We start from the raw sequence: 23,449 nt of genomic DNA on the forward strand, positions 1-23,449 counted from the left end.
CCATAATCTTGACAAAGCAAAAATGATTTCACAAAAATCCCTAACATCCATCATGATGTGGTCTTGAAATAACTAGTTAAGGATTTAACAACTTGGTAAGCACTTATGATCATGGCCAATTATAATTAAACAACCTCATGAATTGAAATGATTTTGAATTAGGATCAATGAGAAACTTGATTCACAATTAAGATGACCAGGTAAAAATTAGGATGTCTACAAATATTATTATAATATATTAAATAAATGAGAGCATGAATACAAAAGATCATGCATGCATAATGAGAAAAGAGAATTTCAAGAAAGAGAAGAATAAGTTATATCACTCGTGTAACTACTATAACCAAACTTACAAAAACATTCGATTGATTATAAAATGTAAGTGACAATGACACTAGAGTTTTTTTTATTGAATTATTATTATTTTTTATTCAAAAAAAATACAAATATGAGCGAAATGCGTGTTTGTAAAACTTATTAAGTGCATAAAGAAAGAAGAATGGAATTTGTTAATAAATCCACTCTTTTTGGAAAGCCGATTTTAAGTTATGGACACAAATTATCCATGCATGGTCGGATCTTATGATAGCTAACTTTTTAAAAATAAGTTATATTTCTATCACTAACTTTTGGGAATTTAATTATGCTTAACACACTTATGTATATATTTAGTTATCTTACACTTGTGTTTTTTTTTTAATAAAGTAATTTTAAACTACTTTTAAATAAGTTTTTTTTTTTTAAGGTAATCAAATTTATAAAATTGAGCTGGCGCTTTACTCTTGCCCACTCATTTCAGTGTGTACATGATTTTGATGGACGGCCAGGATGCTTTGGGTCCACACAGGGAATTTCCCGCCAAGCTCAACTGCCTGTCTCTGGAGATCCCCCACGGTTAAGCAGAAACACATTCTCTGTCCATATATCCAATTCTCTGCACACAGCACCTCGCTGCCTCTGTTTCTCTCTTTGTTTCTCTGTGTCCCTCTCTCTCTCTCTCTCTCCCTCTAAAATACATTCTGGCAGACATCCACAGAACCATTCTTGGAAATTCAATGGCAGAGACGGCCAAAGACCAAACCCATATCGAAATCAAGGCCCTTCAACAACCACCCTTCTTCTCCGACTACGCCGACGATCCAATACGAGACCAGAGGGTCCCCTTCTTCAGACCTCTCTCTCAGAAGAACAAAAACACTTGGGTCATCTCTCTCTTCGTGATCCTGCACATTGTCGCCTTTTCCGCCACAATGTTCGTCAATGATTGCTGGCGAAACTCACACGGCGATTGCGTCTTCAAACCCCTCGGAAGGCTGTCCTTTCAGCCTCTCTTTGAGAACCCTCTCTTGGGTCCTTCTGCTTCAACGTGCGCTATTCTTTTCCTCTCTTGCTTTTCTGCACTTGCTCTTCTGTGCTTAATTTTGATTTTCTTGGAGAATTCTTTATGAGATGACTTTTAATTCTGCGCGATTCTATTTGGGTTTCTTGTTTTACTCTCTACTGCGTTTGGTTGCTGAAAAAGCTGAACAATTTTTGCGCAATTCTATTTGGGTTTCTTGTTTTACTCTGTACTTATTCTCACTTCCGTTATCTCTTATATGCATCTTCAACAATTTCTTCGGATAAACGATTCTAAAACTTTTCATCTAATAACATTTTGTAGCTGTTTCTGATATTCTAGTGAATTTTATCTTTGTCCTTTATAGGTTTCTAAAACAATTGGCATTTCAAAAAAAAAAAAAAAAAGTTTGCTTCAGTTTACCAGTTGATTAACATTTCTTCAATTTTTTTCTTGAAACGCTTTCTGTTAATTGTGCTTTGCACCCTTGATTTTATAAAAATATTTGTGTTATATCACCATTTATATTGCAGCTCATAATTTTATTTTATTTTCAAATAAGGGATCATTTTTCAACTGCAGATTTTTTTTTTTTTCTCTCACCATAATCATATCCTTTGGGACTTTTTCTTGCGACTCATGTTAATTGAGTTTTCTTGTTTTAATTTTGGTCTCTGAGAATTTCAATGAAAGGTGAACTGGAAGACATATTTTTTGCCTGTATGAATTTCTATGATGCATGCCAAATGAAACATTGGCAAGAGTTCATTTGACTAGGATTCTAAAACTTACACAGGTTATTGCAGTTCTTGTCTTAGTGGATTGGCATATGTACAACACAATTTAATATTTCAATTACTATATTCTCCTATATGTGTATAGCATCCAAACAAATCTGTTAATGGTTATTTCATTACTCAGCATTCTTAGTTTGTGTTAGAGTTATGGTAGTAAGTTTGAGTTAGTAAAGGTATTGTGGTCATTGATATTGTACTTGACATACATTGTAAATATTGGATAGATATATTATTGAGGTTAGCTCTTCCATTTTATCAAACCAAACCATTAACCACAGTCCCACATCAGTTTGTATAGCACGATCAACCACAGTCCCACATCCTAGAAATGAGTCCAGGGACTGCTGTAAAACTTAGTTGCCGTCACAAAACTACGTAGCCATCATTGCCCTTCTAAGAACCTTCAAAACCCTTCCATATTTCACTAAATCAACCATATAACCAACAATAGAACCCTCCAATATGTAGAACTAAAACCCCTTCGCCAGAAACATCCTCCCATGCCCCCACACGCTGGCCAACTACCGGCAGTGCTTACTCCACACGTCGGTGCGTGAGGCAAATTTCGGGCACCTTTTTCTGTATTTGTTTTGTAGAATGTCTTGATTACTTTCATAGACCATAACATAAAGCAATTAGGCATGTTTCTTGTTAAAAAATCCAACCTTTTTCAACCATGCACTCATGGCAATCCAGTGTTATTGTTTGGTGTTAGTAAATTTCATCGGTGAGCCTCTTGGAGCAGTGGCAGCATTTATACATTGATTTTGTAGGGTTGTAGTAGTGTGTCACGATCCCATATCGGATGTGTATTAGGAAAATATTAAGCTTATAAGGATGGTTTGAACTCCAATTATGTGAGGCGCCTTTTATAGGACAAACCAATGAAGCCAATTCGCCAAAGCAGACAATACCTCACCGGACTTGGGCCCAAGACCGTTACATTTGGTATTAGAGCCACCCTAGGGGTACTATCATGTCAATAGATCATACATAGAGGTATAAGCTGTTGGGCTTTTGTGCAGCCTAGTTATGTTTTGATTTGGATGACGACCCGACCTCTATTTAATTAGAGATTTCTATCCTAAGGCTTAGTCCATGGAGCGAAGGCTTGGGCCGTGAGAGAGAACGAGAGCGAGAGAATTGTATCGCCACACTCTCTGTGATTTCTTCCTGATAATATTGAAATCCCTGCAACTCCGTGGACGTAGGCAAAATTGCCGAACCACGTAAATATTGTCTTGTGCGTGTGATTGAATTTTTCTTTGGCGTTATTCTTTCTCTATTTGTTTCTCACAGGTTTCGGAATTTGATCGTATATTCCTAACAACTGGTATCAGAGCCTAGGGTTAGGTTCGAGTGGGAGCAATGGCAGAGGAAGTAGGAAGGGCGTCTGGAATAGAAAAGTTTGACGGCACAGACTTTGGATTCTGGAGGATGCAGATCGAGGATTATCTCTATGGGAAGAAGTTACATCTACCGCTTCTAGGAGAAAAACCTGCTACTATGAAGGACGAGGAATGGACACTCCTTGACAGACAGGTACTGGGAGTTATAAGATTAACTCTGTCCAGGTCTGTTGCACACAACGTCGTGAAGGAGAAAACTACAGCAGATTTGATGAAGGCTCTATCTGGTATGTATGAAAAACCATCAGAAAATAACAAGGTACATCTGATGAAGAAATTATTTAATTTAAAGATGACAGAAAACGCATCTGTAGCACAACATCTGAATGAGTTCAATACTATCACAAATCAATTATCGTCGGTAGAAATTGATTTTGACAATGAGATTCGTGCACTGATCATTTTGGCTTCGTTGCCAAACAGTTGGGAGGCAATGAGGATGGCAGTAAGCAATTCTACTGGAAAGGAAAAACTGAAGTATAATGATATACGGGATTTAATTCTGGCTGAGGAGATTCGCAGAAGAGATGCAGGCGAAACCTCAGGATCCGGCTCTGCCCTAAATCTTGAGACTAGAGGCAGAGGTAATGACCGAAATTCAGATCGGGGTAGATCAAAATCCAGAAACTATAATCGAAACAGAAGTAAGTCCAGACCTGGCCAAAAGGGACAATGCTGGAACTGCGGGAAAACAGGTCACTTTAGGAGACAATGCAAAAGTCTTAAGAAGAAGAGTGAGGATGATTCCGCTAATGCTGTAACAGAAGAGGTACAGGATGCACTACTTCTTGCAGTAGACAGTCCACTTGATGATTGGGTTTTGGACTCAGGAGCTTCATTTCATACTACTTCACACCATGAAATCATACAGAATTATGTAGCAGGAGATTTTGGAAAGGTATATTTGGCTGATGGTACAGCCTTGGATGTTGTGGGTATGGGAAACGTCCGGATGTCACTGCCAAATGGGTCTGTTTGGCTACTAGAGAAGGTACGACATATTCCTGACCTGAGAAGGAATTTGATTTCTGTCGGACAGCTTGATGATGAAGGGCATGCGATGTTATTTGCTGGTGGCACTTGGAAGGTTACAAAGGGAGCCAGAGTATTGGCTCGTGGAAAGAAATCTGGTACTTTATACATGACGTCAAGTCCAAGAGATACAATTGCAGTTGCTGAAGCAAATACTGATACAAGCTTATGGCACCGTAGACTTGGTCACATGAGTGAGAAGGGGATGAAGATGCTATTGTCAAGAGGGAAACTGCCGGAATTGAAGTCTGTTGATTTTGAATTGTGTGAAAGCTGCATCTTAGGAAAGCAGAAAAGGGTGAGTTTCTTGAAAAGTGGTAGAACACCGAAGGCTGAAAAATTGGAGTTAGTGCACACAGATTTATGGGGTCCATCTCCTGTTGCATCCCTTGGGGGTTCAAGGTACTACGTTACTTTCATTGATGACTCAACCAGAAAGGTATGGGTTTATTTTCTCAGAAATAAATATGATGTATTTGAAACTTTTAAGAAGTGGAAGGCCATGGTTGAGACTGAGACAGGTTTGAAAGTAAAGTGTTTGAGGTCGAACAACAGAGGAGAGTACATAGATGGAGGGTTCAAAGAGTATTGTGCTGTACATGGAATCAAAATGGAAAAGACCATTCCTGGGACACCACAGCAGAATGGTGTGGCCGAGCGCATGAACAGAACTCTCAACGAGCGTGCCAGGAGTATGAGGCTACATGCTGGATTACCAAAAATTTTTTGGGCTGATGCTGTCAGTACTGCAGCTTATCTGATAAATCGAGGACCTTCAGTTCCCATGGAGTTTAGACTTCCTGAAGAAGTTTGGAGCGATAAAGAGGTCAATTTTTCTTACTTAAAAGTTTTTGGTTGTGTTTCTTATGTTTATGTTGATTCTGATGCTCGTAGTAAACTTGATGCAAAGTCCAAAATATGCTATTTCATTGGCTATGGTGATGAGAAATTTGGCTATCGGTTTTGGGATGAACAAAACAGGAAAATCATCAGAAGTAGAAATGTGATATTTAATGAACAGGTTATGTACAAGGATAGGTCAACTGTAGTGTCAGATGTCACAGCGATAGATCAGAAAAATTCTGAGTTTATTAACTTAGATGAGTTGACTGAAAATACTGTCCAGGAAAGGGGTGAAGATAATAGGGAGAATGTAGAATTGCAGGAAATTCAAATTACACCTGTAGCTGCGGTCCGTAGATCTTCCAGGGCCACTAGACCTCCACAGCGTTATTCACCTGCTTTAAATTATCTTCTGCTAACTGATGGTGGTGAGCCAGAGTGTTATGATGAAGCCTTGCAGGACAAGAGTTCAAGCAAGTGGGAGTTAGCCATGAAGGATGAGATAGACTCCTTGTTGGGGAATCAGACATGGGAACTAACTGAATTGCCAGTAGGGAAGAAGGCTCTACATAACAAGTGGGTATACAGAATAAAGAACGAAAATGATGGTAGCAAGCGCTACAAAGCCAGATTAGTTGTCAAAGGGTTTCAGCAAAAGGAAGGCATTGACTTTACAGAAATATTTTCTCCAGTTGTGAAGATATTAACAATTAGACTGGTACTGGGAATGGTGGCTGCAGAAAATCTACATCTTGAGCAGTTAGATGTGAAAACGGCATTCCTTCACGGTGACTTGGAGGAAGACATCTACATGATTCAGCCAGAAGGGTTCATTGTCCAGGGACAAGAGAATTTAGTCTGCAAACTGAAAAAGAGCTTGTATGGTCTAAAACAAGCTCCAAGACAGTGGTATAAGAAGTTTGATAGCTTTATGCATAAAATTGAGTTCAAGAGATGTGAAGCTGATCACTGTTGTTATGTTAAGTTCTTTGACAATTCTTATATCATTTTACTGCTATACGTAGATGATATGCTTATTGCAGGGTCTAGCATTGAGGAGATTAATAATCTGAAGAAGCAATTGTCAGAACAGTTTGCAATGAAGGATTTGGGAGCTGCAAAGCAAATCCTTGGAATGAGGATTATTAGAGACAAGGCTACTGGTACATTGAAGCTTTCACAGTCAGAGTATGTGAAGAAAATTCTCAGCAGATTCAACATGAATGAATCTAAACCAGTGAGCACACCCTTGGGGAGTCATTTCAAACTAAGCAAGGAACAGTCACCGAAGACAGAAGAAGAAAGGGACCATATGAGCAAGGTGCCCTATGCTTCAGCTATTGGCAGCTTGATGTATGCTATGGTGTGTACAAGGCCAGACATTGCACATGCAGTGGGAGTCGTGAGCAGATTCATGAGTAGGCCAGGAAAGCAGCATTGGGAGGCAGTAAAGTGGATTCTGAGATATTTGAGGAGTTCATCAGATACATGTCTTTGCTTCACTGGTGCAAGTTTGAAACTGCAGGGTTATGTAGACGCTGATTTTGCTGGTGATAATGATAGTAGAAGGAGTACTACTGGATTTGTATTTACTTTGGGTGGTACAGCTATATCTTGGGCTTCTAATTTGCAAAAGATTGTTACTTTGTCTACTACAGAAGCTGAGTATGTTGCAGCAACTGAAGCTGGAAAGGAGATGATTTGGTTACATGGTTTCTTAGAGGAACTGGGTAAGAAGCAGAAGACGGGCATTCTACACAGTGATAGTCAAAGTGCAATTTTTCTTGCCAAAAATTCGGCTTTTCATTCAAAGTCGAAACACATACAAACAAAATACCACTTTATCCGTTACCTTGTTGAAGATAATGTGGTAATACTTGAAAAGATATGTGGATCTAAGAACCCAGCAGACATGTTGACTAAGGGTGTTACTATTGAGAAACTGAAGCTGTGTGCAGCTTCAGTTGGTCTTCTAGCTTAAGGAGAGGAGGTTTGAGTTGCAAGGATGGGGGATTGTTTTTCAGGAGGATTGCAGTTGATATTGGTGATTGAACTAGTCTCCAAGTGGGAGATTTGTTGGGCTTTTGTGGAGCCTAGTTATGTTTTGATTTGGATGACGACCCGACCTCTATTTAATTAGAGATTTCTATCCTAAGGCTTAGTCCATGGAGCGAAGGAACGGAACGGAACCCTAGGCGCAACATATAAAAGGGTGCTTTCGGGTGATTAGGTTTTCTGTGGTTGTATCCGCGAGAGAGAACGAGAGCGAGAGAATTGTATCGCCACACTCTCTGTGATTTCTTCCTGATAATATTGAAATCCCTGCAACTCCGTGGACGTAGGCAAAATTGCCGAACCACGTAAATATTGTCTTGTGTGTGTGATTGAATTTTTCTTTGGCGTTATTCTTTCTCTATTTGTTTCTCACAGGTTTCGGAATTTGATCGTATATTCCTAACATAAGCCACTTTGATGAGGGCGTCAAAGATCAAATGGGAGAGCATGTCACAATTCCACATCGAATGTGTATTAGAGAAATCTTAGGCTTATAAGTATGGGTTGGGTTCCAACTATGTGAAGTGCCTTTTATAGGACAAACCTGTGAAGTCAATGAGCCAATGCAAACAATACCTCACTGAAGTTGGACCCAAGACTGTTACATAGTGCTATGTTTAGTTGTTGGTGTCTCGTTCGTCGCTGAATTAGTGGTTGACTCGTTTGTGTTTGTTTAAGTTGGTTCAAAAGTTCACTTGTGGTTGTTTCACTTGTTGGTGACTCGTTCGTGGTTGAATCAGTGATTGACTCATTTATATTTGTGTCGGTTGGTCCTGAAGTTCACTTTAGGTTGTTTCAATTAGTCTAAAGGTTCACTTTAAAAATCCCAAGAGCATTTTGTTCATTGTGTATTTCTACTTTGCTATTGTATCAAGGTTGTGTGCGCGTTGGGATGGCGTCCTCAAATCCCAAAAATGTGTTTCCCTCATTAGGCACTTGTTTAGATGAACAACATGCTATAACTATCTTAGAGGAAGAGTATTCGAGGTTCCTACAGTATCAAGCATCTTAACAAGCGTCTCATCACATTGCATCATTTTCTTAGATGGGTAATCCTATAATCTATGAGTCATCTAGTATCTTTCCCATTGGTCCTTGGATTATTGAATCTACTGCTACTAACCATATGAGAGGTGTAACCAACTTCTTTTTTGCCTTCCAATGTCCTAAAAATTTACCTTAAGTTGCTTTGCTGATGGGTTTACAACTATAGTTAAAGGGATAGGAGCAGTAAATACTACTCCCTCCATCTCTTTTTCTTTAGTCTTGTACATTCCCAAGTCTCCTTTCAGTTTCATGTTAGTTAGTAAGCTTATAAAGGCACTAAATTGTTTTGTAACCCTCTTTCTTGATTATGTGATTTTCAAGATCTAAAGACGAAGAAGAAAATTGGCATAGGACGTGAGACTCATGGACTTTACTAACTTAAGTTGCTCTCTTCTCCCATTTCTTGCACAGTTGTTGCTACACCACTTTAATCCATTGTCACCTAGTAGTTTGTCTTTAGATAAATTGAAACAGTTAGTTCGTACCTTAAGTTATGTGTCTAGTCTTAAGTGTGAGCCTTGTTAGTTAGGAAAACATCATCATGTTTCCTTTACTTTCTAGGTCAACAAATGGGCAGATAGTGCTTTCATACTCACTCACTTTGATGTTTGGGGTCCTAGTTATGTCATGTTGAAATTGGGATTTCAATACTTTGTTACATTTGTCAATGACTACTACATGATGGCTTGATTGTATTTATTGAAAGATCGTTTTGGTTGTTTAATATCTTTTGTGTCTTCTAGTCTCAAATAAAAACTCAATTTGATGTGCTAGTCAAGATACTTTATAGTGATAATGCTGAGGAGTACTTTATTACCTATATGAATAATTCTGGTACAATTCATTACATACATTGTGTCCACACTCCACAACAAAATAAAGTTGCAAAATGGAAAAACAGGCATATTCTCAAAGTCACCCATATACTATTGTATGAAATAAATGCCCTCAAAGTTTTTTGGAGTGATGCCATGCTCACTGCTTGCTTTCGCATTAATAAAATGTCATCCTTTGCTTTTGGTGGTAAAGTCCCATATATAGTTATCTTCCCTAAAGAACCTTTGTTCTGCCTTCCTCCTCATATGTTTAGTTATGTGTCTTTTGTCAATCAATTAACTCTAGGAACTGATAAGTTGGATCCTCATGCTATCAAATGTATTTTTCTGGGGCAGTCCAGTCAAATCTTGGTATTATTCATTATGTTCATTGCTTTATAATATTGCGGGCATAAATAGCCACTATACATAAATGGAATGCTGAAATTTAGGACTACAAATCTGTTAGCTATTAAAGCATATCTCTAATTTAGGAAACATATTTACAATCAATCTATATATGGAAGTATACCAACTTGCAAAGTCAAAACTTCTAGAATCTTCAACACTCCCCCTCAAGTTGGTGCATAGATGTCGCTCATTCCTACTTTGTTGAGACCATCATGAAATGCTTGACTTGATACGGCATTGGTGAGTAGATCAGCAAGTTGTTCTTGAGATGAGACATGAGGTGTTTCAATGATCCTTGCTTCTAGTTTTTCCCTGATGAAATGCCTGTTAACTTCCACATGTTTAGTTCGATCGTGCTGAATTGGGTTGTGGGCAATATCTCAAGTTGCCTTATTATCACCATATAACTTCATTAGGTTGTCATGCTTAATATTCAGATCTTCTAAAAAATTACGGATCCATAATAATTCGCATAATATTCAGATTCAACACTAGATAGAGCAACTAGAGCTTGCTTCTTGCTTTGCCAAGTGACCAGATTTCCTCTTACAAACGTGAAATATCCAGCTATAGATAGCCTATCTTTGATTGATCCATCCAAATCTACATTAGTGTATCCTTTGACATCCAGATTATGCCCCTTTTTAAACATAATCCCTCTCCTTGGAGATGACTTCAAGTAACGCAAAATGCGGGTAACTGCATTCATATGTTCTTCACTTGGAGAATGCATGAATTGGCTTACGACACTTAGTGCATATACCAAGTCAGGCCAAGTATGTGCAAATTACATCAGTCTCCCAACTAATCTTTGATGCCTCTCCTTGTTTGTCGGAACTTGAACCGAATATATGCCTAGCTTCAAATTTTCTTCCATAGGAGTGCTAACTAGACTACATGCTGTCATACCAGTCTCACTTAGTAAATCTAAGACATATTTTCGTTGAGATAGAAAGATACCTTCCTTTGATCTTGACACTTCAATACCAAGGAAGTATTTCAATGGACCAAGGTCCTTCATCTCAAATTCTTGGTCTAGGTGGTTCTACAATGCGCTCCTCTCTTCTGAATCATTTCTTTTTACTTTCATATCATCAATATACCCAATGAGACAAGTAATCATTCCTTTATTATGCTTCACAAACAAAGTATGATCTGAGTTACTCTACTTGTATCCAAAAGCTTTCATTGACTTTATAAACCTTCCAAACCATGCTCTTGGAGATTGCTTCAAATTGTATAGGGCCTTTTTTTAATCTGTAGACATGTTTTCCATCTTCTGACTGCATATTACATCTAGGGGGCAACTCCATGTATACTTTTTCTTGAAGGTCTCCATGCAAAAAGGCATTCTTCACATCAAACTGGTGTAATGGCCACTCAAGATTCATCGCCAAGGATATAAGAATACAGGCAATATTGATTTTTTCTACTGGTGCGAATGTCTCCATGTAGTCAATTCCATAAGTTTGAGTGTACCCCTTGGCGACTAGTCTAGCTTTGAATCGTTCAATGGTTCCATCCGCCTTGTATTTGATTTTGAAAACCCACCTACATCCAACAGGTTTCTTTCCTTTAGGCAATTCAACAACTTCCCAAGTTAAGTTCTTAGCTTCCTTCCACCTAGGATCTCCCAGAGCCTCATGCATGTTAGTAGGAATGGATACAACAGATAATTGATTCTCAAATGACTTACTTTCCTTTGATGGTCTATGGTAGGATACATAGTTACTCATGGGGTGCTTTGGAGTGGAACTAAGAATAGATTCATAGTTTACTCTAGGTATACCTCTAGTGGCTTGATTAGGTAGTACTTTTGGGTGGAATTGAGATTCAAAAATGTACCTAGGGTTCAAGAGAGGAATTGACATCAGAAAACAATTGGTTAGATGGTACTTAAAGTGAGTCGCTTCCATCTAATCCTGATTATTTTCCCCATTCAAATGAACGTCCAGTTGGTGAGTTGTCACTTCCATCTGATTCTGACTATTTTCCCCAGTCAAACGAACATCAAGTTGGTCGAGAACAGGTTGCTCACACAGCCCAGTTGCCTCCTTTAGACACTCACCACTTTATCCAAAAATTCACCACTTGTATTCGAATGGTCCAAAGAAGGATTAAGATTTAGAGTCTGCAATTCATTTTGTCTCTCCCCTTGAATTGAAGACTCAGGAAGAGTATAGTACATGTCATTTTCATGAAAGACAACGTCAAGAGTGACATACATTTTCCTTGATGGGGGATGATAGCAGCGGTAGCCTGTCTGAAGTGAGGCATAGCCAATAAAAACACATCATAGGGCTCGTGGTTCCAGCTTATCACGCAACGGCTTAGGAAGATGCACAAATGCCACGCACCCAAAAATTCTAGGTGATAAATTCAGAGCAGTAGGAACACTTAAAATTGAATGAAGGACTTCAATGAGGTAAAATTCAACGAGCTAGAGGGTGCATGGTTAATGAGGTAAGCCACAACACGGAGCACTTCACCCCAGTAATTGGTGGGCATAAGGGTACATGGTTAATGAGGTAAGCCGCAACACTGAGCACTTCACCCCAGTAATTGGTGGGCATGCGAGCTCCAAACAATGAGGCTTGAACAACTTCAAGTAGGTGGCGATTCTTGCACTACGCAACCCCATTTCACTAAGGGGTAGATGGACAAGTCGTCTGGTGAGATATGCCATGTTCCTGTAAGTACTTCTTGAGGTCCTAATTAACAAATTCTCCACCATTATCAGTGTGAAGAACTTGTATGAGAGATTGGTATTGAGTGGTGATCATTTTATGAAATTTCTGAAACAAGGAACTAACTTCATTCTTTGATTTCATCAAGCAAACCCAAGTCACACGACTGTGATCATCAATAAATGAGACAAACCAATGAGAACCATTCAAGGAAGGGTATTTGGCCGGCCCCCATACATCAGAGTGGATCAACATAAATGGTACTGAACTTTTATTCATGCTCAATGGGAAGGATACATGGTGACTATTTGCGAGCTCACAAATATCACACTTGAAATCTAAAGTTTTTAACTGAGAAAACAATTTTGGGAACAATTTTTTTAAATATCCAAAAGATGCATAACCCAAGTGCCTGTGCCACAACCAAATTTCGAAGGACTTATTGATCTGATTTGCTAAAAGAGCTTGAGCCAACTGATGTGAACTAGTAGGTTTCAAATCCACATAGTACAATTTCCCTCTTTTAGTACCACAACCAATCTTCCAAGTTTGAATGTCCTTAAAAACACAAAGGCTAGGCCAGAAAATCACAATACAATACAACGCACTGGTTATTTGAGCAACAGAAAATAAATTATGGTTGAGGGAAAGTACAACTAAAATAAAATCAACATTCAAATTATGTGAGAGAGGAATTGAACATTCTCCAATCACATGTGAGGGATTGCCATTGGCGGTAGAGACTATATGTGTGGTGGACTGTTTCATAGACTGAATATGTTGACTATCAAAGGTTATGTGATCCGTAGCACTGGAATCAATTATCCATGTACTACTACTACTATCTTATGCAAGAGTATGGAAAACTGTAGCAATGTTACCTGAAGTAGCAATCAATGTGGAAGCTTCTACAACATCATTTGAAGGTTTGGTCTTGACAACAGAGGCTTGGTGGTTTGGCTTCAAATTGTGCTTGCGTGGTGCCCTTGTTGGCTCCCACCACTCTGGATAGTCAATTAAGTCATAACACCGTGCCTTTTGTATGGCCTGTCGCACCATAATAAGTGCACAAACATTCGAGGTTTGGCTACACCTATCTCATAACTACCCTTTTGAGATCATGCTTGGTCAAAATCAGTATTTTGGGCAGATTGTCGAGGTTGGGGCTAAGCACGTCAAGCTATTGGAGCGGAAGACTCAGGATTAACAGTTTCAGCATTTAAGGTAGCTCGGCATACAGCATCTCAAAGGACATAGGCATAGGTGTCATTGAGGTCCATCGAGGGTCCTTCCGAAGAATCTCATCTCTAATCTATTTTAATTCTACATTGAGGCCACTAAGAAAGATGTGCACTCTCAATCGTGCAATAGATTTCTTATAGGTGACAATATCATCGGGATCCTTCATAATAACTTTATCACGATGATCTAATTCTTGGAAAATTTCGACAAGCTCACCATAATAAGTTAATAGAGGTCGACCATCTTGTTTGGTGGTAGAGATGCAGGTGGTTCGATTCGAAGCTGTAGGTGGTTCGATTTGGAGTTGCAGGTGGTTTGATTTAGTGGCGATGACGCGCCTAGACGTCCTTGTCAGAATAACGTGTAGCGACTGTTTGTGGCAGTTAGATGGAGGTTTTTAGGAGGCTCTGATACCAAGTCAGAAGTCATTATGTTATTACTTTACAATATTGCGGGCATAAATAGCCACTAAACATAAATGGAATGTTAAAGCTTAGGACTACAAATCTGTTAGTCATTAGAGCATATCTCTAATCTGGGAAACATATTTATAATCAATTTATATACAAAAGTATACCAACTTCAAAAGTCAAAAGCCCTACAATCTTCAACGATTCCTATACTTAAAAGGGCTATCAATGCTATAGCCCTACTTTACATCAATTCTTTGTCTTTTCTAAATTCACCTTTTTTGAGTCTACACCATACTTTGACCTGCACAGCAACAAATGAAGGGCCTAGATTAGTCAAAACTGCATAACCTTTATTTCCAAAATTTTTCCTAGACGATAGATTCTTTTCCCCAACAATGTTTTAATTTCACTTGTCAAAAGACTCTCTTTTCTGCTCCACAAAATCACTACCCCTGCTGTGGTAAGGAGCTGCAGGTTGAGATCATCATTTTGACTTTAGATTTTATGTTGAATTTGCAGATACATCCTTGGTTGCTCAGCTCTGCTGCCAACTTTAACATTATATCCTACTCTTTAGTGATTCTCTTGGGGAAAATTCCGCAATGAGGCTTAAATGGGATGTTGCTGCATTATGGCAGTACAATGTGTTACCTTTGTTGGTTTATTATTGATGTAATATGAACAAAATTTTGATTTTTTGTATTTTATTTACATTTGCCTTGGTTGAATTGATCAAATCAACCCCTCCATCTCTAGTCATATCATTCCCTGCAAACCCATCACTGCTACCTCTCCATAATCTCCCTCACTCTGACTCTGTCTCCGGCTACCCAGAACCACCACCTTTTCCTCCTCGCCGGCGTCAAGCCAAACCAACAAATCCACACCATTTCCCTTGCAACCCTGCAACCCTCCATGACTCCCTTTACGAACACGCCTCAGCCTAGCATTGCCGACCCTCTCAACCTCCAACGCACGGCCACTCCCTGCAACTCTGAGCATCATCTTTCGTCACACCATCCTCGCCGTTGTCGTCGCCGAAGTTCATACGGAGACCAGTCGCGGTACAGCTCTCCTCCGGCGAACACTCTCCGCCACGTTCGTCAAACCTAGCACTTGCATGCCATCACCCATCCACGGCAAGACGACTCTTCGGCAATAGTAGACAGAAGACAACGACAACGCCAGCCCTGCTACTGGCAACGACAGCCACCCTATGCAGGAATATTTTTTTTTTCCTCCCTGACTTCCTCGCCTCCAGGTTCAGAACCTCCCGGAAAATAGCTCCGGTGTCGTCTCCATTGTTCGCAGATCTCCCGTTCTCTCCAGTATTTCCGGCCTCATCTCAGTGCCTCGCTCAGTTGCCGACTCGCCACTGCTCTCTACTCTGCAGGTCCTCTCGCTCTCTTCTCTCCCTGTTTTTTCCGGCCATCTGGTTGGCCATCCCGACCGTCTTGCAGTCGCTGCAGCGTCATTCTCTATTCTAGCATCTTCTCCAACAGCTCTCTGTTCTCAGTTCCGTTCGGCTAGTTCCTTCTCACCGCTCACAGTATCTCAGCCTTTCTCTTGGCTCGTCGTCTCTCAAACATCTCTGGTAGACTCTCATCTTCTCCGACTATTCAGCCATCTCTCAGTCGCAGCTCTCAATTTTGGTACCCGCAGCAGCTCTGGCATCGTCTCCATCATTCCTCAGTTATCCGGTGGTTCTTTCCCATCTCTAATATCATCTCTCTCAGTTCCAGTTCGTCTCAGCTATTTTCTGTTCGTAGTTTTCTGGCGATCTATCTCAGTCCTGTTTTCTTCTCCGACGCTCATCTTTTTCGGCATTTTTTCGATTGATCGTTTCTGGGTATCCCTCAAGCCTCTGGTTGTCTTCTCTGACATCTATTCAGTTTTCTCAGTTGTCGGCAGTATTCCTTGTCTTAGTTTCGGCTCACCTTAGTGGTCTTAACACTTCAACGGCACCTTCGGCTTCTCTTATTAAACTCGAAGATTATCAAATCGAAGGTTTATATTTTTTGTTGTTGAAAAGATCGGATTTGACCCGGTTTGATTTATCTAAACTGATCTGACGTTATGGAAGCATCTGATTCTTCAATGACTGCAAATATTGTCACAGGCTCTTCATCCTCTTCTGGGATTGCTATCCTTGGTCTCACCAGCGAACAATACTATTAACTCTTTGATCTTTTATCGCCCTTGAACACCAATTCTACCAATTTTGCTGGTAACCTTGCCTCTTGTCATTCTACTTCTCTTTCTAATATTAAATGGATTGTTGATTCAGGTGCCTCCAATCATATGACTTCCAATTTATCTTCTCTTGATAATATTCAACTTCTCAATCCGTCATGTCCCCTTAAGCTTCCCAATGGTGACATTGATCCTGTAACTCATACCGACACTATGCGGTTTTCTTCTAATTTCTCTTTTTCTAATGTTCTTTATGTACCTTCATTTAAATTTAATTTATTGTCCATCAACAAACTTACTACTGATCTCAATTGTGTTGCTGTATTTTTTCCTAACTTTTGTGTCTTTTAGAACCTATCAACGAGAAGGCTATTTAGAACGTGCGAAGTACGGGATGGGCTTTACTACTATAAACCTCCCACCGCCTCAGTTTTCCACTGTCAGCGCATTTCTAACACTACTCTTTGGCATCAATGTCTTGCTCACCCTTCTTTCTCATGCATTCTGAAACCCTTACATATTTCTTCTTCTCATTTGTCTTGTGATGTTTGTGCTAAAGTAAAGCACACTCGTTTACCTTTTTCTTTAAATACAAATAAGAGCACATTTTGTTTTAATCGGATTTATTGTGACATATGGGGTGGTTATCATATAGCTTCACTTTTTGGTGCACATTATTTTTTAATAATCGTGGATGACTACTCGCGTGTTACATGGGTCTATCTTATGTGCATGAAATCTGATACTTTCTCTTGCCTTAAAAATTTTTGCGCCATGGTTAAAAATCAATTCAATTGCACCATTAAGCATGTGCGCATCGATAATGGTAGATAATTTCTATTCACCCCACTTCAAACTTTTTTCCATAATCAATGCATTTTTCATAAGCGCACATGTGTGGATACACCTCAACAGAATGGTGTCGCCAAGCGTAAACATCGTCATCTTCTTAATGTGGTTCGGTGTTTACGTTTTCAAGCTAATCTTCACATCTCTTTTTGGGGTAAATACATTCTCAAAGCCACTTATTTAATTAACCGCACTCCTTCACCCAGCCTCAATCATAAGTCCCCTTATGAACTTCTTTTTTCCAAAACTACCATCGTATACACACTTGCGAGTGTTTCGGTGCTTGTGCTATGCCCAAACCGCTCGCCAACATCGTGATAAATTATCTCATTGTGCTCTTCGATGTGTTTTCTTAGGTTATCTTGCTTATCATAAGGCTTATCATCTATACGATCTTGAAAACAAAAAAAATTTCATCTCCCGTGATGTCACTTTTGAAGAAAATGTTTTTCCCTATCATCTCATACCTCCAACTCCTACATCCTCTCCAGTCCTTCCCTTTCCTATTCTTGATATACACCCTTTCTACCCTTTACCTACCCAACCATCCACACCTACCCCTAACCCCTCATCTCTCCCTCCTTCTCCCTTGGTATCCTCACCAACACCCTCATCCGCACCCCCTTCCCCATCACCTCCTCCACCCACCTTTTCACATGAAAACGAGCTGTCACACATCCCTCGTACTTGGCTAATTATATCTACCCTACTTTACCACAGTCCTCCACTGCTTCATAGGTTTCAAGATGTCCCTCAGGTACAGTTCATTGTCTCTCTTCCTTTTTATCTTATCATTGTTTCTCTAATCAACATTTGGCTTTTCTTTCTATTCTGTCCCAACATCCTAAACCCACCTTATATTCTTAGGCTGTGCTACACTCCCATTGGCGTGATGTCATGGCCTCTGAAATCCAAGCCTTAGAAACCAACAATACATAGGTTCTTCAACACCTTCTACTTGGAAAAAAAAAAAAACCAATTGACTATAAATGGGTGTTCTAAATAAAACTTCAAGCCGATGGATCCATAAAGCGACACAAAGCTCGCTTAGTGGCAAAGGGCTACACTTAGGTAGAAGATTTGGATTATCATGACACTTTTGCTCCTATTGCTAAACTCTTTACTATTAGATGTGTTTTGTAGTGGCTGCAGTTCGGAATTGGCATCTCCTTCAATTGGACGTCAACAATGTTTTTCTTCATGGTGACCTTGATGAGGAGGTTTATATGATCCCTCCACGAGGTTATTGCAAATAGGGGGAGACTCGTGTTTGTCATCTTTTGAAATCCCTTTATGACCTTAAGCAAGTCTCTCACAATTGGTTCTCTAAATTATCTTCTGTTTTACTTGCTGAGAGCTTCACCCAATCTCAAGCCGATCACTCTCTTTTCATCCGCTCTCGGGGTCAGTCTTTTACTCTTATATCTTTTTATGTTGATGACATTCTCATGGTAGGCAATGATCTCTCCGATATTAGCACTTTCAAAGTTACGCTCGATTAGAAATTCGAACTAAAGCATCTTGGCAAATTGAAATATTTCCTTGGCCTCGAAGTTGCTCGCTCTCCCACTGGCATATTTCTTAATCAACGAAAATATGTTCTTGACATTCTCATTAATAGCGGTCATCGGTGCTCGTCCTACCCACTTTCCCATGGAACAAAATCTGAAGCTCAATAGTACTGATGGTGATCTTCTCTCTGATTCAAGCTCGTTTTGGTGACTCGTTGGACGTTTGCCATATCTCACCATCACTCGTCCCGACATTGTATTTCTCGTCAATGTTCTCAGTCAATTTATGCACCAGCCCAAACAACCACATTATGATGTTGTTGTACGTGTTCTTTTATACATTAAGGAATCTTCAGGACAAGGCTCATTTTTTCCTACTACCAACACTCTTCAAGCCTCAGCCTATTTTGATTCGGATTGGACTAGTTGTCCCCTCACTCGCCGCTCCACCACTGGTTTTTTTATTCAGTTGGGTACTAGTCCAATTTCCTGGTGCACTAAGAAACAACCTACAATGTCTCGCTCCTCCGCCGAAGCTGAGTACCGGGCGCTTGCTTCCATCACTTGTGAACTTATATGGCTCAAAACTCTTTTACATGATCTTGGAGTACCGCATTCCCAGCCTATGCTATTATATTGTGACAACCAAGTGGTTCTTCACATTGCCCAGAATCCTATTTTCCACGAATGTACCAAATATATAGAAATCAATTGTCATATTATTTGTGAAAAGTTACGGGCTGGTCTTTTCTTCACTAAGCATATCCCTGCCCATAGTCAGCTTACCGATATCTTTACCAAAACTTTGGATCGTGAACATTTTCAAAACTTATCATGCAAGTTGGACATTACGGATCTCCATGCTCCAACTTAAAGGGGAGTATTAGAGAAATATACACTTTCCATCTTACCAAAATTTACTTTCCATTTTTTCTCTTTCCATTTTTTCATTCCCTTATGCATATATACACCCTTATAATATTCAATAATCAATATAGAGCAAATTGCCTATCTCCAAATTTTAACAGTTCAGTATACAGTTTGTTTCTCTAGAATGCTGAGCAATTTTCGACCCAATGCATTATATGCGCCTGTGAATTATTTATTAAGATTTAGGAAAATGTTATTTTTTTGTGAAGTTTCTTGGGTTCCTCCTGTTTTGATGAATTCATCTCTGTGCTCTTTCAGGTTAGATGACATGGGGGCTCTTAGACAAACATTTTTAATGGAACATCACCAAATTTGGCGCCTTTTCACATGCTTGTGGTTGCATGCTGGGGTCATCCACATAATCATCAACCTCTCAAGTGTTGTCTTTATTGGGATTCATTTAGAACAAGAGTTTGGACCATGTGAGGATTTTTTTCTCTTTACTAATTGTATTGCAAGATCAGATACATGTGCGGCTAGATTGTTAGCAAAAATAAAGAAATAAATAGCTGATCTTATTTTTTGTTGCTTTTGGCAGTGAGGGTTGGAATGATCTATGTGGTCTCTGCCTTTTTTGGTAGCTTAGTGGCTGCACTCTTTGTTCAAAATAGCCCAGCAGTTGGTTCCTCCGGTGCTTTATTTGGATTGCTTGGTGCCACGCTTTCTGGACTTGCACGAAACTGGAAATATTACACTGCAAAGGTCTCGCACCTTTCTTTTTGAATTTTCTTTTCTAGCCAGATTTCTCTTTATTCCATTAGTTAGGAAATTGATCTTTCTAATTTTTTATTGCAGTTTGCGGCTCTGATTGTACTATTCTTCATCTCCGTGATTAATTTTGCCATAGGGTTGCTACCTTACATTGACAATTTTTCAAACATTGGAGGATTCATATCAGGGTTTCTTCTTGGGTTTGTGCTCCTATTCAATCCTCAGCTCCTGCAAGAAAGTCAAAACAAAGGAGGCCTATTTGATTATGGTGTCAAAAGTTCTGTAAACCTCAAGCAGAAACTGGATAAACCTGTACTGAGGAGTGTTTCTCTCATCCTCTTCAGTCTTCTGTGAGTTATCTTGTTTTCATAGAAAATTATCTTCTGTTGAGCTTGGTCTGATGAAAGATTTTAAAAAGTTCTTTTCAACTTGCAGAATTGCAGGTGGTCTTGTGGCAGTTCTGCATGGAATCAATGTGGACAAATATTGCACCTGGTGTCAATATATTGACTGTATTCCCTCCAGAAGGTGGGCCTGCAATGACAAAGGAATCGCTTGTGAGGTATGGTGTTGGTTGCAGCACTCACTTAAAAGTAGCTACCAAATGTGAAACACAGAACTATTGCATGCTTTATACTACCTATAAGACATTAGACCACAATGAGAGCTAGATGATCACTACTAGTGAGACATCTCTCTATCTTTACACTGAACAAAATCAGTGGGAACAATTTCTCCCCTTTCTAGAAAATTTTAGCTTTATGTTCCAATTGACTGCTGAAAAGGCGTAGGAAAAGAAAAATGACAGGTCAGAATCCTGTAGCAATTGCTGAGTGGCTGTTAGATTCCAAATTCTCTTTTTATTTCCTTCACGTCCAAGGTCAAACAAAGCATCATATTAATCAAGTGCAAGGCATGATTAGGAAAATATCTTGCAAATAGGTTTCAGGGGCCAAGAACTAAAGATAATATGCATGGCAAAACAGTATGGAAACTGTTGCTTAGAAGGTCTCAATATATATTGTCCAGCAAAGGTAAGATCTTGGGTTCGATCTTGGGGGCTGCACCTTTCCAATTGAGCTAAAATCTTAGTATTTAAGCATAGAGGGATACCTGATGAATTAGCTGGACCCTCGGAGGGTCTTGGAGACCATAGTATTATTATTATTATTATTATTATTATTTTAAATACATCTAGGGTGACTTAAGTCATAACCCAAATCACTGGATCACATATCACAGAAAATTTTTTTTTTTCCCGGTGGCCTTTGCTGTATGAATGTGGCAAGGGTAATAACCATGGTCTTAAATTTCCACGAAATTGTTGAAATTTCTGGTTTCCGTCACCCTCAAAATTGAAATGGCTATCGATTTCTATTTTGCAAAATTTCTATCGAAATCTCAACAAATCATCCAAAATTTATTGAAATCTCGAAATTTTAGAAAAACTTGTTGAAATTTTAACTATGCAATGAAATTTTCTTAGAATTCAAATGAGAGATTTAGGAGTAAAGTGAAATTTCTCTCTTAATTTATATTATATGAAAAAATAAACTTACAACAACATTTTATTTAACCATTCATGTCTAAATTACCATTATTTGTATAATAAATAATATTTGAATGACTTATTAATTTCATTTGTATTAACTAAAAATGTTTAATGCGCATTATCATACAAATATGTTTGATACACATACTATATTATAACTTTTTCACCTCATACATAGCGTAAATATACTTAATTTATAATATATTAGTTCTAAAACTTACATTGTCTTGTAAGTTAACTATTTCAAAAGTTTCACAAAGAATTCCATGCTTTACTACATATTTCTCGTATTTTTTTAAATCGAAATCAAAATTGACATTGAAATTAAAATTCCATCAAAATTTTCATAGAATTTCGAAGTTTGAGTCAGAAATCAAAATTTAACACCTCCTAATAACCATACATTGTTGGTTGAGCAACCTGGCTGAAAGCTGGAAAGTGAGGGATCTGCTTGTCAAGGATTTGCTGTGACAAGGACTCCATTCCATAAATGAACGCAACAAAAGGTGGCGACCCCGCCAGACCCAACTTGAACCCATGACCACCTTCTTAGAGAGGAGGGGTAGTGACGTTAGGCATCATTGTTATACAGTTAAATGACAATAATAACGCTAGTCATGATCCAAATAAATGTGGACCATGACAAGTTCGCTTCATTGTTATACAGTTAAGAAGGCAACACTAATGCTAGTCATGTTCAAAATAAATGCAGACGATGACAAGCTCGGGACAGTTGACTCTGACTTGTACAGGTAATGGCAATTTCAAGGTTCTTCCTTACACCAATGTCTCGCAAGCACGGATAAGTGATGTGTGCATGCTGATATGCTCATGAAATTGTGAGTTGTGGCAATTTTTGTTCGAGAGTTCACATGGGAATAGTAAATGCTGAATATTGATACTTTTCATTCAGTGTATAAACTTACACGCCAAGTGAAGGGGAATTGTGCTGTACATGCAGTTCTACTACAACTTCCATGTGTTTGAAAAAAATAAAAGGCCTTATATCTGACATGGATACTGTGTATCAGTGATCACTTGCTTGCGCTGTTGTGAATTTTGAATTACCACTGCTTCAGCCATTTCAAAATGAACATATATAGAGACAGGACTTAATGAATGTAGGTGAGAGGGGAACATGAGTGGTGTTATCAATCCATGAACTCATCAATATTGTTTACCTTAGATGTTGTCTGTTTCTGCAAGGGTGAAGGTGACTCTTTTTCCCCTTCCCCACGATGCCATGACCCGAAGTTCACCATGATAGCAAGGAAAACCATGTTGGCATGAAATCACATAGGACTGCAGCCACCATATCGGCATGATGAAACGATTAGGTTCAACAAAAAGGAAAATCTTGAGGCAGCTTAAAATGACCAAATAATCTTGAAGGTGACCCTTCATGGTGTGAAAAGTCACATACAAAGCACATGCCCTTGTGTTGAAATGACACTTCATCTGCAAAATATGCACCATATTTAACCAGCAGACAAGTTGTTTTCGCTTTGTAAGGCGATATTTAGTCATCTTTGGATAAGCCAAGTAAATTCTATGGAAAGAAAAACTTATTTGTTTTGTGCAGTCATTTTGTTTATGGCGAACCAATGGTGATT

The 23,449-nt window shown here is 39.0% G+C and overlaps 1 protein-coding gene across 1 annotated transcript; it reads left to right on the plus strand.

The window, feature by feature from the left end:
• Positions 1-959: 959 nt before the first annotated feature.
• Positions 960-22,850, plus strand: LOC131161808 (RHOMBOID-like protein 8). The gene is made up of 6 exons (XM_058117789.1): positions 960-1,366; positions 19,832-19,995; positions 20,112-20,275; positions 20,369-20,634; positions 20,720-20,846; positions 22,549-22,850. The coding sequence occupies exons 1-6, from the start codon at positions 1,056-1,058 to the stop codon at positions 22,669-22,671; spliced, it is 1,155 nt and encodes a 384-aa protein (XP_057973772.1). The 5' UTR covers positions 960-1,055; the 3' UTR covers positions 22,672-22,850.
• The last annotated feature ends 599 nt before the right edge of the window (positions 22,851-23,449 follow it).

Source organism: Malania oleifera, chromosome 8 (assembly GCF_029873635.1).
Source record: "Malania oleifera isolate guangnan ecotype guangnan chromosome 8, ASM2987363v1, whole genome shotgun sequence".
NCBI classification, from domain to species: domain Eukaryota; kingdom Viridiplantae; phylum Streptophyta; class Magnoliopsida; order Santalales; family Ximeniaceae; genus Malania; species Malania oleifera.

Coding starts and splice junctions, on each gene's coding strand:
- LOC131161808 (XM_058117789.1), top strand. CDS start 1,056: ATGGCAGAGACGGCCAAAGACCAAACCCATATCGAAATCAAGGCCCTT. Junction 1,367..19,831: donor TTGGGTCCTTCTGCTTCAAC/GTGCGCTATTCT, acceptor GTGCTCTTTCAG/GTTAGATGACATGGGGGCTC. Junction 20,276..20,368: donor GGAAATATTACACTGCAAAG/GTCTCGCACCTT, acceptor TTTTTATTGCAG/TTTGCGGCTCTGATTGTACT.